The following is a 12,700-nucleotide window of genomic DNA, read 5'->3' as shown; positions in this document are numbered from 1 at the left end:
ACCATTAAAATTAGAAGGTCATGATTTACGTTTTGGATGGCATTCCTATATATGATATCAAAAAGCAAAAGTACATGCAGACTTTAATCGTCATCTTATAAGCCATACTAAGGTGGCGAAGTGCCTTAAAGCGCTGAGCTGCTGAACTTGCAGACCGAAAGGTCCCAGGTCCAAATCCAGGGAGCGGCTTGAGTGCCTGCTGTTAGCTCCAGCTCCTGCCAACCTAGCAGTTGAAAACACGCAAATGTGAGTAGATTAATAGGTACCGCTCCAGCGGGAAGGTAACGGCGCTCCATGCAGTCATGCCGGCCACATGACCTTGGAGGTGTCTACAGACAACACCAGCTCTTTGGCTTAGAAATGGAGATGAGCACCAACCCCCAAAGTCAGACACGACTGGACTTCACGTCAGAGGACACCTTTACCTTTACTATAAAATTTATTATGTTCAAAATAAATGCTATCAGCGTCAACGGAAGAAGCTTTTTACAAATTAGATAAGAAAGGAGAACAATTGATTGCATTCAGAGATTTAATAACACATGAAGATGATAAATACAGATTTAAAGCTCAAGAGGAATTGATGGATGCAGGATTTTGACCTACAGTGGTACAGATATAGGCAACTGAAAGAAAGATTTACACTAGACAGTAAAAATATCAGGCTTGAAAGAAAACTATCAGAATTTGAAAGGGAATCGTGTACTAATGAAGAACACCTTATTGGAAAAATATATGAAGTATTATTGAAGGTGGAAATGGAAACAGACAGATAAAGGAACGTATGATTAAATGGACACAAAATGTTGGACACAACACAGAATTAGATAAATTTGGAAAATTTGGACTATAGTATCTTAAAGAAAATTCTGTGCTATGGCCTTAGAGAAAAGCTCTGTAAAATGATGAACAGGTGGTACCCGATTCCAGAAAATCTTTCCAAAAGTGCTGGAAATATAAAGAACAAGAAATAACTTTCTTCCACATGTGGTGATCCTGCAAAACAAGATCATTCTGGGGCAAATACTGCAAGAATTTTTTCAATCAAAGATACAATTGGAGCCCAAATTATTTTTATTGGGAATAGCAAATAAACAAACAAAATAATTAAACTAGGAAGTATTGCACTACATGATAATAGCAGCATGGCCATTATATGTACAGTTTTGGAAGAAGGCAGACCTCTCCACAATAGAATAATGGATTGTGAATGTTTATAAACAGTTTCTATAGAAGGCTTCATAATTTAATCTGTTATAATCTTTGTAGGGAATCTATAAATAATAACTATTAGCCCAGAAGGAAGACTAGAAAAACAATGTATTAGGAAGGAAGAACTGAACTATATATTAATGTCTCCAACCCAAAGGACGAGAAATCACTGCAATGCTAGGGATGAGAGGAGGGGGAAGGGCATAGTAAAGGTAAAGATTTCCCCTGTCATTAAGCCTAGTCGTGTCTAACTCTGGGGGTTTGGTGCTCATCTCCATTTCAAAGCCAAAGAGCCACCATTGTCCATAGATACCTCCTACGTCATGTGGTCAGCATGACTACATGGAGCGCTGTTACCTTCCCGCAGAAGCAGTACCTATTGATCTACTCACATTTGCATGTTTCGAACTGCTAAGTTGGCAGAAGCTGGGGCTAATAGCGGGAGCTCACTTTGCTTCCTGGATTTAAACCGCCAACCTTTCGTTCAACAACTTCAGCAGCTCTGGAAGGGCATAGTCAAATACAAACATTGTATAGATGTTAGGTAGCATTGCACTGGTCCATGTATTTATAAATGTATATAGATTTATTCAGTTGTTTTTGTAAATGTAAATGTGTGTGTGTGTGTGTGTGTGTGTGTGTATAGATATATATATAATATAGAAATGCAGATCCATTTCTGTCACAAATTAGAATGTACTGCAGAAAGGTAAACCCTAAAATACCATTTCAAAAAAAAGGAAAAAATTGATTTGGGTCTGATTTCTAAGGTATCTCATTATGTATGTATGTATGTATGTATGTATGTATATGAAAATACTGGTATTCCAAAATACCCCAAAACCCTGAAGCCCAAGACACTTTCGATCCCAAGCATTTGGATGAAGGATATTCAAACTGTACCCATTTTGCCATCAGCACATTTCATGTAATAACAGCTGATAAAATCCTCCCAAACCTTGTACGCTTGGGCTTCGATCCAGTTGTTAATACAGTCTAGAGTAAACACACTGAATCAATGGGAGCTTGGTAAGATTGCACTTACATAAGTACCTCTAATTCAGCAAGTTGATTCTAATTGAGACTGGGACTTGACTTTAGGCTCTATTTACCTTGTTACTTCTTTAATGCCATTAACATTCTATGTTAGAACATTTATTTTTTTCACTTGTGTTTGTTATTTCTACTGAGGAGTACCTGTCATTCAGTTTCTATAGAGTATCAGCAAACATTAGGTATGGGTTGAGCCAGAGTGAAGTATTGATTTGAGCATTGGACTACAACTCTGGAGAGCAGGATTCAAGCTCCTGCTCTGCCAGGAAGCCCACTGGGTGACCTTGGGCAAGTCACACTCTCCAAGTCTCAAAGCAAACCACCTCCGAATGAATTTTGCCAAGAAAACCCTGGAGTAGGTTTGCTTTAGGGTCGCCTTAGCTGGAAACAACTTAAATAACCGTATATGAAGCTTAAAATATTAACATTCATTAAGATACTTTTAAATGAAAAAAACCCTCAATGAAACAGCACACCATTAAAAGTGTATTCGAGTCAGTTCTTAATAGCATGATGGATTAAGGAAGTTTTTACTTGTTGGCAGAAGGAGATCTCGGAGCAAAGCATCTTGTCCTCTCCAGGGAGGGAGTTTCAAAGTCTGGGAGCAACTACTGAGAAAGCCTTTCCTTCTTCTTGCTATATGAGCCTGAGAAGCTGGTGAAACAGAAAAGGGCCTCTCTAGAAGATCATATGGCTGTAATGCATTCATGAATACAGTAGTTTACTAATTATGATATGGAGAAAGGAGTTAGGATGTCCTCCCTTTCTTAATGCAGATTGAGAATCCCTTATCCAAAATGCTTAGAATCAAAAGTATTTTGAGTTTTGGATTTTTGTTTATTTTGTAATACATGTATCTGCATATTCTCATATTCATGAGATATCTTGGAGATGAAACACATATACACATACACCTTATATACATAGCTTGAAGGTAATTTTATACATAATAACTTGAACAGTTTTGTGCATGAAGCAAAGTTTATGTGCTTGGAACTATCAGAAAGCAATGCCATCACTATCTCAGCTATCTATGTGGACCATTTTGGATTTTGGAGTATTTTGAAATTCCGGATAAAAGATGCTAAATGTCAGCTTGCTCCAGTCCCCAGTGTAGTTGACTCATAAGAGTTGCTTTCCCTAATCCTTACAGGCAATATATTTAGACCAGTCAAATAAAGATATTTTACAAAATAGGGATGGACAATTATAGTTCTCCCAATGCTTTTGAGCACAGCTCCCATAATTCTTATACAATACATTGATTATCCTGAGTGTAGCTGATGATCATTGTAGACCAGAAATACCCCTCATTGAAGCTAAAGTATAGCTTAATCCTTTTTTTTATTTTATTACCCCGGGATGTAGAGGTGGCCATTTACTTAAGAACCTTTTTTCTGATTATAAACTCTTTATTTTCAATAACAGATAATTTGCATGCTGTTTATAGAATCATAGAATCTTAAGAGTTGGAAGAGACCCTGTGGAATATCTAGTCCAACTCCCTGCAAAGAAGCAGGAAAATTGTATTCAAAACACCCCTGACAGATGGCCATCCAGCTTCCACTTAAAATTCTCCAAAGAAGGAACCTCCACCACAGTTTAGTTACAGGGAAGATTAGAGCAAGGTTTGTCCTCTCTATACATGTTTAGAAAGCTTTGAGAGATTTTAAATTTATTTATGTTCATCTTAGAGAGATACATTTATATATATGATAGATCTATTGAGTTATTAGGTCAGTAGATCCTCTATCTACAGGGACAGAATACTGCTGAAACCTAGCAGCTGTGGATAAACAACACAAACAATTTAGGTTTCTAGTCCTACCTGTGAGCTTCCCAAAAACTACATCTGACTGCTGTTGGAATTGTGCTGGACCAGATTTTTGGACTGATCCAACTGGGATTATTGACCTAGTCTCATTTCTCAGTGAAGATACAGAGTAGCAGCTCCTGTCCCTGCTTCCAGCTTTTATTTCCCCCATTTCTTTTTTGGCATAATTTTCTCTCCTGAAAATGTAGGAGTGAAGTGAACTGAATGGCCACAAATTTTTCAGACTCATATTATTTCCTGAAGGACATGGTGGATGTTGCTCTTTGTTTTTTCCCTCTCCCAGCATCAGCAGTATATATTGGCATTTGTGTCACAATGTGATATTTCAAGGGGGAAATGTGATCTTTGCAAAATACCATGGCAAGCTTCAGCTCTAGAGTGTGCCAAGAACTGTCAGAGCTGGCATCCCAGCTTGCTTCTCCGATCAAGCTCTTCCTGTGATGGTATATCATTATGTGCGACACTGTTGTTGTGTGCATGGCAAGTGTCATGCGTAATGGTGCAGAGCTGCTGGAAGACGTCTGGAGGATTAACGGCAAATGCCTGTTCAATTCCTACCCAGAAACAGATATGGGCAGACAAGGCCCCTTCTCTCTCCTGCTTCCCCTTATTTCTCAGTTCTCAAGGCTGGTCTTTATGAGTGATGAGTGACAGCTTCTTTTGCAACGCATCCCACACATAGCCAGCTTCTCCACTGTAGATGGGACATTTAAAGCCTACACAGAGCCCTCCTGAAAAGCAGTTACCATCTGGTGTGCTATCCACATTGTCTGCATAAATGTCTGTCATTCCAGCATCAGACAATTCTGTATGTGGGACAGGGATTCCCAAACTTTTGGATGGAGCAGATTGATGAACTACTGCTGTGCAGTGCAGAATAAAATAATAGATCACTTAAAAGCTCCTGTGAACCAGAAATACTTGCCCACTAAAAAAAACTCCCAATGCATCTGTGAATGAATTCTCCTTTAAGCCTTGGCATCTTTTCTTTAGCCAGAAAAAGACTGCCTACTGCATCTCTGGATGATTCACTGTATTTAGCTATGCCATCCTCCTTTCGTCCTGGAGTAATTCTGTTTCAGTTGCACTTTGGGAGAAGATAGACCATTCCATTGCTTCTGTTGCAAAGAAGCTGCTTATCTAGCAGCATTTTAGAGAATGCACAACTAGTTCTTGGTTCTTGTAGTTGTGCCTTCATAAATAAGGATGAGTGTGAAGCAAACCTCCACTTTTGCTGTCACAAGGCAAATGTATTATGTGCTGTAGCTGTCTGACATTTGAGCAAAGTAGCCATGGATTCTGCAATTATTAATAATAAAAAACAAGAATGCAAAAGGATTTTGTTAAACCTTTCAAACTAAGAGAAAGGGGTTTGTATAATAAGCTTTCATAGACTTAACTCTATTCACATGGAGAGAAGTGCCTAGAGACCACAGGTAAGTACTCAAGCTTATTATTAATGTATGCTTTCCTCTGAATTTCAAAAGAGCTATCCAAGGTGCTGAACTCTACTTTCACTCCACCCCATTATGTTCAGCACCTTAGAGAGCCCCATTAAAGTTTGGAATAAAAGCCTAGAGTAGATTCATTACTGACATGGAAGCCAGTAAACTGTCAGATTGTACCAGATTTGAAAGCCACAATGTCCGAATATCTTTTTGAACATGGATTTGTGACAATAATGAAAGAAATAAAAACATCTTATAATTCCCCACATTTTGCAGAACAGTGGAAGGCTCAAAAATACTTTAGTTTGACATTATCTAGCAAATTCATTTGTTTTCACCTTCTTTTAGGCCAGAAGAATCTGAGTACTGTCTGATTCTGGAAAGCCTTGAATTAATGGCTCTCATAGCTGCCAAGGTTGACTTCCTTACCTCAGTTAAGGCAGCCTCCATCCATTCATCATTCGTATCATATATACACATCCAGAGTGGTTATTTTCTCCCTTCTTCCTGAACTGGTGGTTTATACATGTGATTACTCTGAGTGATACCCTCAGTAAGCTTTAGGGAAAAGAAAGCCTCTAGCATTATAGGAAAACATTAGGAGAAGATTGATGCAGGCAGATTAGCTGTAGGTAGGGTTATTTGTTTGACTTCAGAATCAAAACATGTGGGAGGTTGTTTCCGGCAGGCTTGTGGTAATGCTGGCAAGATAAAAAAAGAAATCAAAGAATCACATCTAGTGGGGATGGGATTGGGGCAATGGGTTTATTAATTCCTTGTGCTGAGAGGAACAGGTATTTTGATTCTCAGTGGACCCAGGTATATTAGCTTTCAGTGGCCTTTTCACAAGTAAATGTAATGTTTGAGGATCATTCTTATAAAACTACTTTTAAAAAGTAAACATTTACAGTTGTAATTCCAAAGGCTTTGCAAGCAGCACTTTGCAATTATAGTACGATCCTGTATCCACCAAACCAATCTATGTAGTTTCATTTACCCACAGTTTCACTTAATCACTTAGGACTTCCTGTACAAGCTAGACCCTCTTGGTATCTCCATCATTTATCTCATTGAAAATAATAGGATTAACTATTATCCATACTTTTGCATATCTATGCAAACTCTGCAAATATGTCCCCCACAGATAGAGGGGTCATACTGTGTAGCAGTATAACCACTGAGAAGTTAAAGACAAAAGGCACCTAATCTACTTACTGCCCAAAGGCAGAAACATCTATTCTCTCCCTCGTTCACTCCAACAACTCTCCAAAGACCAGTCCATGGAATCTACATTACACAAGGCAAGATAAACAAGAGTGATACAGGTCTGTAGTAGGTTTGTTTCCAAAAATTACTTACAGAACAAATAGATGTCATTGTTTACCTCTCACCTTCCCCAGCCCAGCACCTTTCAGACATGTGGGACCACAGTTGTAGGTCCACATATCTGGAGGCTGCTATAGAAAGTAGAACCTCTGCTTATAACAAATGCAACCAGTGGAAGAAAGACTATAACTGATGTTTTAAAGTAGACACCATTATGACTAAATATACATTATTCTCTCATGTTTAACACCTCTGCTAACGTAGATGTGACTTCAGGGAAAGTTAAGTCTTGTCTATGGATATGATCCATAACTGTGTATTTTCCCTTTGAATATCAGGTTGTGAGGAAAGGAAACAGAAGGTTTGACATAGTTAACAAAGACAACTGTATCATCAAAGCTCTGTTGAGACAGAAAAATGAACCAAACTTAAATAAACATAAAAGCCCCATCTTCCCTTGGTCTTCAAATGAGATCCTAGACCAAAGATTTACACACCCATCTTTAGTTGTGTTATCTTTCTTTTGACAAAATGGAAAAGTTCTTCATTTACACATATCTTCTGTAAAGATCCTTGCACCTCTACAAGAGTTTTGCTGCATTTTCTTCTTTTAGAAAAGTTTCTTACTTATTAATAGCTAGTTTCCTTATTAATAGCTAGTTTCACTTACATGCTTTTCTTATCATCATCTAGTTTTAGGGTAATGTTAAACATTAGGATATCTGTGTTCTTCAGAATATTTTCAGATGGGGTTATTTGTCACCTGTAACTATATATAATTCTGGAGTAAGTTGCAATTAGATTATCTAAATGGATTGCCTCTAGAGCATTACCTCTGCCAGGTTGATGCGGTCAGCTCTATGACTAAATAGTAGTGAAATAGTCTGACTTAGAAAACAGGTTTTGGCGACCTATTAAAGGGCATCATATTGGCAATTACTTAGCTTATTGTTATTTTTCATAGTGTTATAATAATAGAATCCTAGAGTTGGAAGAGACCTCATGGGCCATCCAGTCCAGCCCCCTGCCAAGAAGCAGGAAATCACATTCAAAGCATCCCCGACAGATGGCCATCAAGCCTCTGCTTAAAAGCCTCCAAAGAAGGAGCCTCCACCCCACTCCGGGGCAGAGAGTTCCACTGCCGAACAGCTCTCACAGTCAGGAAGTTCTTCCTGATGCTCAGGTGGAATCTCCTTTCCTGTAGTTTGAAGCCATTGTTCTGCATCGTAGTCTCCAGGGCAGCAGAAAACAAGCTCGCTCCCTCCTCCCTATGACTTCCCTTCACATATTTATACATGGCTATCATGTTGCCTCTCAGCCTTCTCTTCTGCAGGCTAAACATGCCCAGCTCTTTAAGCCGTTTCTCATAGGGCTTGTTCTCCAGACCCTTAATCATTTTAGTCGCCCTCCTCTGGACACATTCCAGCTTGTTAACATCTCCCTTCAACTGCGGTGCCCAGAATTGGACGCAGTATTCCAGGTGTGGTCTGACCAAGGCAGAATAGAGGGGGAGCATGACTTCCCTGGATCTAGACTCCTATTGATGCAGGCCAAAATCCCGTTGGCTTTTTTAGCTGCCGCATCACATTGTAGGTTCATGTTTAACTTGTTGTCCATGAGGACTCCAAGATCTTTTTCACATGTACTGCTGCCGAGCCAGGCGTCCCCCATTCTGTATCTAGGTCCAGTTTGATACAGCAACTAAAAGCTTTAGGATTAAAAGCTAGGGAGTGGGTTCTGGTTGGGTGAAGAGTTTTTTCTCTGTGCAGCCGGAGACAGGTAATGACACCTCTTCAGGAAAGTCCTTATTCTCAGTGAAAGAAAAGGGCAACCCCTTCCACGAATTTCAAGTTATTATCACTGCAACATTACTATTTTATGCGTAAAATGGAAAACAAAATAACTACTCCTAAAAGAAAATGGGATCATATCAGTTCTAGAACTGGCTGAAATTGACACGTTATTTTGTTTGATAAAGGTGAAGTAAACTGATAATTTTTAAAAGAATTGGAAGCATTTAAATTATGTATAAATAAAAACATGCAAAGATTCTTGTGGGTTATGGAGATTGAGGTAAACATTGGAATAGCCACGTAGAATGAAGAAACTGTCTAAAAGTAAGAGATTGGCGGGGATTACAATAATTTTTTCATTTATCCATTTTTGAGTTGGGAGGTCCATTTTAACCTTTTAATTTTATTATTTTAATTATACACAATAATTTAATTATTGTGCTTTAAATAATGCATATAGGTATATAAGTCCTATATGGGAAATTTTTCATCTTTACCATTTGCTTAACACCGCTAATATTGCTGGAAAATGTGTAAATGTATAGATTTTTTAAAGAAAGAAGTTGATGCACATATTTTCTTGCACTAAGATGGTCACATAGACACAAAGGTAATTTAATCAGCCATTGCTTTACTTTGTTGCTTACCATGAGTTCAATTTAATTTCAGCATAGCAACACCTGTCCCACTACTAATGAGCTGGCTCCATGTTATACTTCTCTTTCATGCTATTTTTCTTTCCTTTTTATTAAAGGATAATTCCTCTGCTAGAACCTTCTTCACCACAGACCTCACCAAGCAACCTGTCCAGCTCTGATAGTTTAGATGTCACCAGAACGTTCTCCCAAAGAAAAAGTCGCTATGATTTGGATGAAATCGATGCTTGCTGGCTGGAACTTTTCAACATGGAACTCAAGGAAATGGGTAAGAGTGACCTTTTCACCTCCCAATTAGATTGGTAAGACCACAGCAATGTGTACTATGCAATACAAGGCTCTGTGTTACATGTTACATTATTATTATGGGGTGTTTTTTTTAAATCCTGTACATTCAAGAAATGTCCTGGAAATTATATGAAAAGGAAGTGTTGAATTCAACTAGGTTAGATGCCATCTTAATTTATCAGCACTTTCTTTACCTAGGAAGAAAAGGCTACTCTGGTTGATATGTTTATTATGCACATAGCATTATTTTTCAGTAGACCCAGATATAGGCTTCCCATTTTACTTCAGAGTAAATTAAGTAATTCCCCTTATGGCTTCCAATGTCATCTTCAGCCCAGTTCCTTCAGACAAGGAAATAATAATCCAACCCTTTCCATTAGTGGTTCCAGAAATGTTGTATTTCAACAAGAATTCTGTTAAAATTTGGACAAGGTAGGAATGGGGAGGTGACACATAACCATAACATTGCAAAACACAGAATTATTACAGGTTGATTTGTGGTGAAAAATGAGAAACGCAGAAGGAAGTAAAGCGATACTTCCTGGGGCCCTGTTCCTTTGATGGGAAAGTATGCCATCCTTCAATTTGTGCAGAATTCTTTTAACAGCAGACCAGTTTCAGCCCCAAGAGGACAGTGCTTTGCCTGTTACCAGTTACTTGGATTTTTTGAAACATTTCATCAAACAAACTAGGTTTTGTCCTCAAAAGGAAAACAACATTGTAATGAGATCACTTTTTACGCACAGACTTAATGCTGCAAAGGAAAAGGAGAAAAACCTCTTAAAACTTTGCGCTTATTCTTCTTGAATGAACAAAATTTTGTCATTTCCTACAGTTCCTTTCTAATATCTTTTCCAAAGTAGTTCATAGGGTTGGGATTTTCAGTTGCTCTGATTCCAAAGGCAAACAGCTTTTTATTTTTTCTTAATAAAACCAACATCTTTCCAATATAAATGAGAATGTAAATGCATTCATCACTCACAAAAAGAGTGGTTTTTGGGGGGGGGGGGGAGAGAGAGAGAGACCGTTTTCTTTTATCACCATCAGATGTGTGTGATCAGCTACCCTGCTCAGTAGAAACACTGGGTGTAAAGAGCTGTCTGCTGATAATATGGCAAACATTTAACTGTGTCTGAAGGTTTTATTGGTTGCTAGTGCTGCTGTGTGCGATAATACTCAAAGTTGGTCTGAAGTAATTTGGATCAAACACTGAACATTCACATACAGGCAGGGCACTCTTTTTCCTTTTAAGCAGAAGCTTGGCCACAAATCTTCATTTATGTTTTTATTAAGATTTCACGCCATATATTGTGATTCCCCCATTTAATCCAAAGCTATTGTATGATTATGACTAGAAAGACTTCAAAGGCTTGAAAAGTCCTTTTACAATTGGACACATCTCTCCCCCCACACTTTCTTTCTCTCACACACAAATACACACACACCTTTCCATGCTTCTGTCTCGTATGCTGAACATGTGCTCTTTCTCTGTGTCACAAATACATCTGTGGAGAAAGGAAATGCCTTCACAAGTCATTCATGAACATCACAGTATTTATTCCTCTGTTGTGAGTGACACTATTTATCTATTGGGTTGCTGTGAGTTTTCTGGACTGTATGGCCATGTTTCAGAAGCATTCTCTCCTGACGTTTCACCCAGGCATCCTCAGAGGTTGTGAGGTCTGTTGGAAACTAGGCAAGTGGGGTTTATATATCTGTGGAATGTCTAGGATGGAAAATTGTTCATTTATGTTCTATCTTTCTCCAAGGAACCTAAAGATAAGTATATATAGTGCCTCCTCTTTATCCTCATCTTGAGCCTTTTCCAATATGTAAGGTTGAGAGACAGTGATTGGTCAAATCAGAATTTTGTTTCCTCCAGAACTCCCCAGTCTCATAGTGTAATCACGATTGGTTTTTTTTATTAGGAACTAATTGTCTTTCTTAATTGCAGCATCAGAAACCATTGGTGCTCCTCCTTTGATATGGGGGAAGTCCTTTTGCACTTCACACTACATCTAGAAGGCAGAGGATTTTGAGGTGCCATTGACCCACAATTCATCCTATGAAGGAATAATGGGTCAGTGTGCCTATACAGAGGTCCCACAACTCTAATATTGGCAAAGTCTCTCACCAGCCACCAGACATTGTAATAAGATTTTCCTCTTCTTGGGAGAAGAAAGAAAGCTGGTCCACCTTGCTATAACTACCAAGGGCTGCCAGTCTTTTTCTTGAAAAAGTGCTAGTAGTTAAAAGGTACACACCTCTGTTGCCCTGTTTAATGCTATGTCAGCAGCACTGGAGGAAATGTCTGCTTGTTAGAAGCAGCAAAAGGATCATGGATGCTTAACACATTTCCCCATCTTATTTGCTGTGAAAACTTGTTTTCCTTTAACAATTGCCTGATGATATGAAATTTTCAAGTCCATTTTTCCTCAAGAGCCCCGTGGTCCATAGGCCGCCTAAGGATGCTTTCAATAGCCCTCAATACCTCCAGAAACCCCAGACAAGATTTTTCATGCCCTTCCCCAAAGAAAATGAGTTGCGGCTCCTGGAAACCTCCAGATACAACAGCCTGCCATTTGAAAGTTCGCAACTCCCCCCTGTAGTGTTCAACATTTTTAAAATGCTGGGTTTAAAACAACTTGGGGAGTGTTGTTTGGCTGTTTTCTTTATTCCAGTAGTCCATGTGACTCCCCATGCAAAGGGCCCCACGTTATAAAAGTGTTCCTCAAATCTGCCACAACTGCCTATGCCTATAGCAGGTGTAGGCTTGGGTGAAGCGTGAAAACCAAGAGTGGGGAACCTGTGCTCTCTAAAGTTCTTGGACCACAATCCCATAATCTTTAATAACTGATAGGAGATATGATAGCCATTTATAAATATTTGAAATGATGTCATATGGAAGAGGGAGCAGGTTTTTTTTCTGCTGCCCTGGAAACTAGGATTCAGACCAGTGGGTTCAAATTACAGGAAAGGAGATTCCACCTGAACATTAGGAAGAACTTCCTGACTGTAAGAGCTGTTCAGCAGTGGAACTCTCTGCCTCGGAGGGTGGTGGAAGCTCCTTCTTTGGAGGCTTTTAAAGAG

General features: G+C 38.9%; 1 protein-coding gene across 4 annotated transcripts in view; it reads left to right on the top strand.

Moving 5' to 3' along the window:
* jade2 (jade family PHD finger 2) overlaps positions 1 to 12,700 on the top strand; it is a 202,354-nt gene that overhangs the window by 101,671 nt on the left and 87,983 nt on the right. For all 4 annotated transcript variants that reach the window (XM_062970359.1, XM_062970360.1, XM_062970358.1 and 1 more), the window contains one exon: positions 9,421 to 9,590. In XM_062970359.1, coding sequence (XP_062826429.1) covers positions 9,421 to 9,590 — 170 coding nt within the window. The remainder of the gene's footprint in view (positions 1 to 9,420; positions 9,591 to 12,700) is intronic.

This window comes from Anolis carolinensis, chromosome 2 (genome assembly GCF_035594765.1).
Source record: "Anolis carolinensis isolate JA03-04 chromosome 2, rAnoCar3.1.pri, whole genome shotgun sequence".
Lineage (NCBI taxonomy): Eukaryota > Metazoa > Chordata > Lepidosauria > Squamata > Dactyloidae > Anolis > Anolis carolinensis.
Note: the sequence above shows the minus strand (reverse complement) of the source record. Positions and strands in the feature narration are given on the sequence as shown.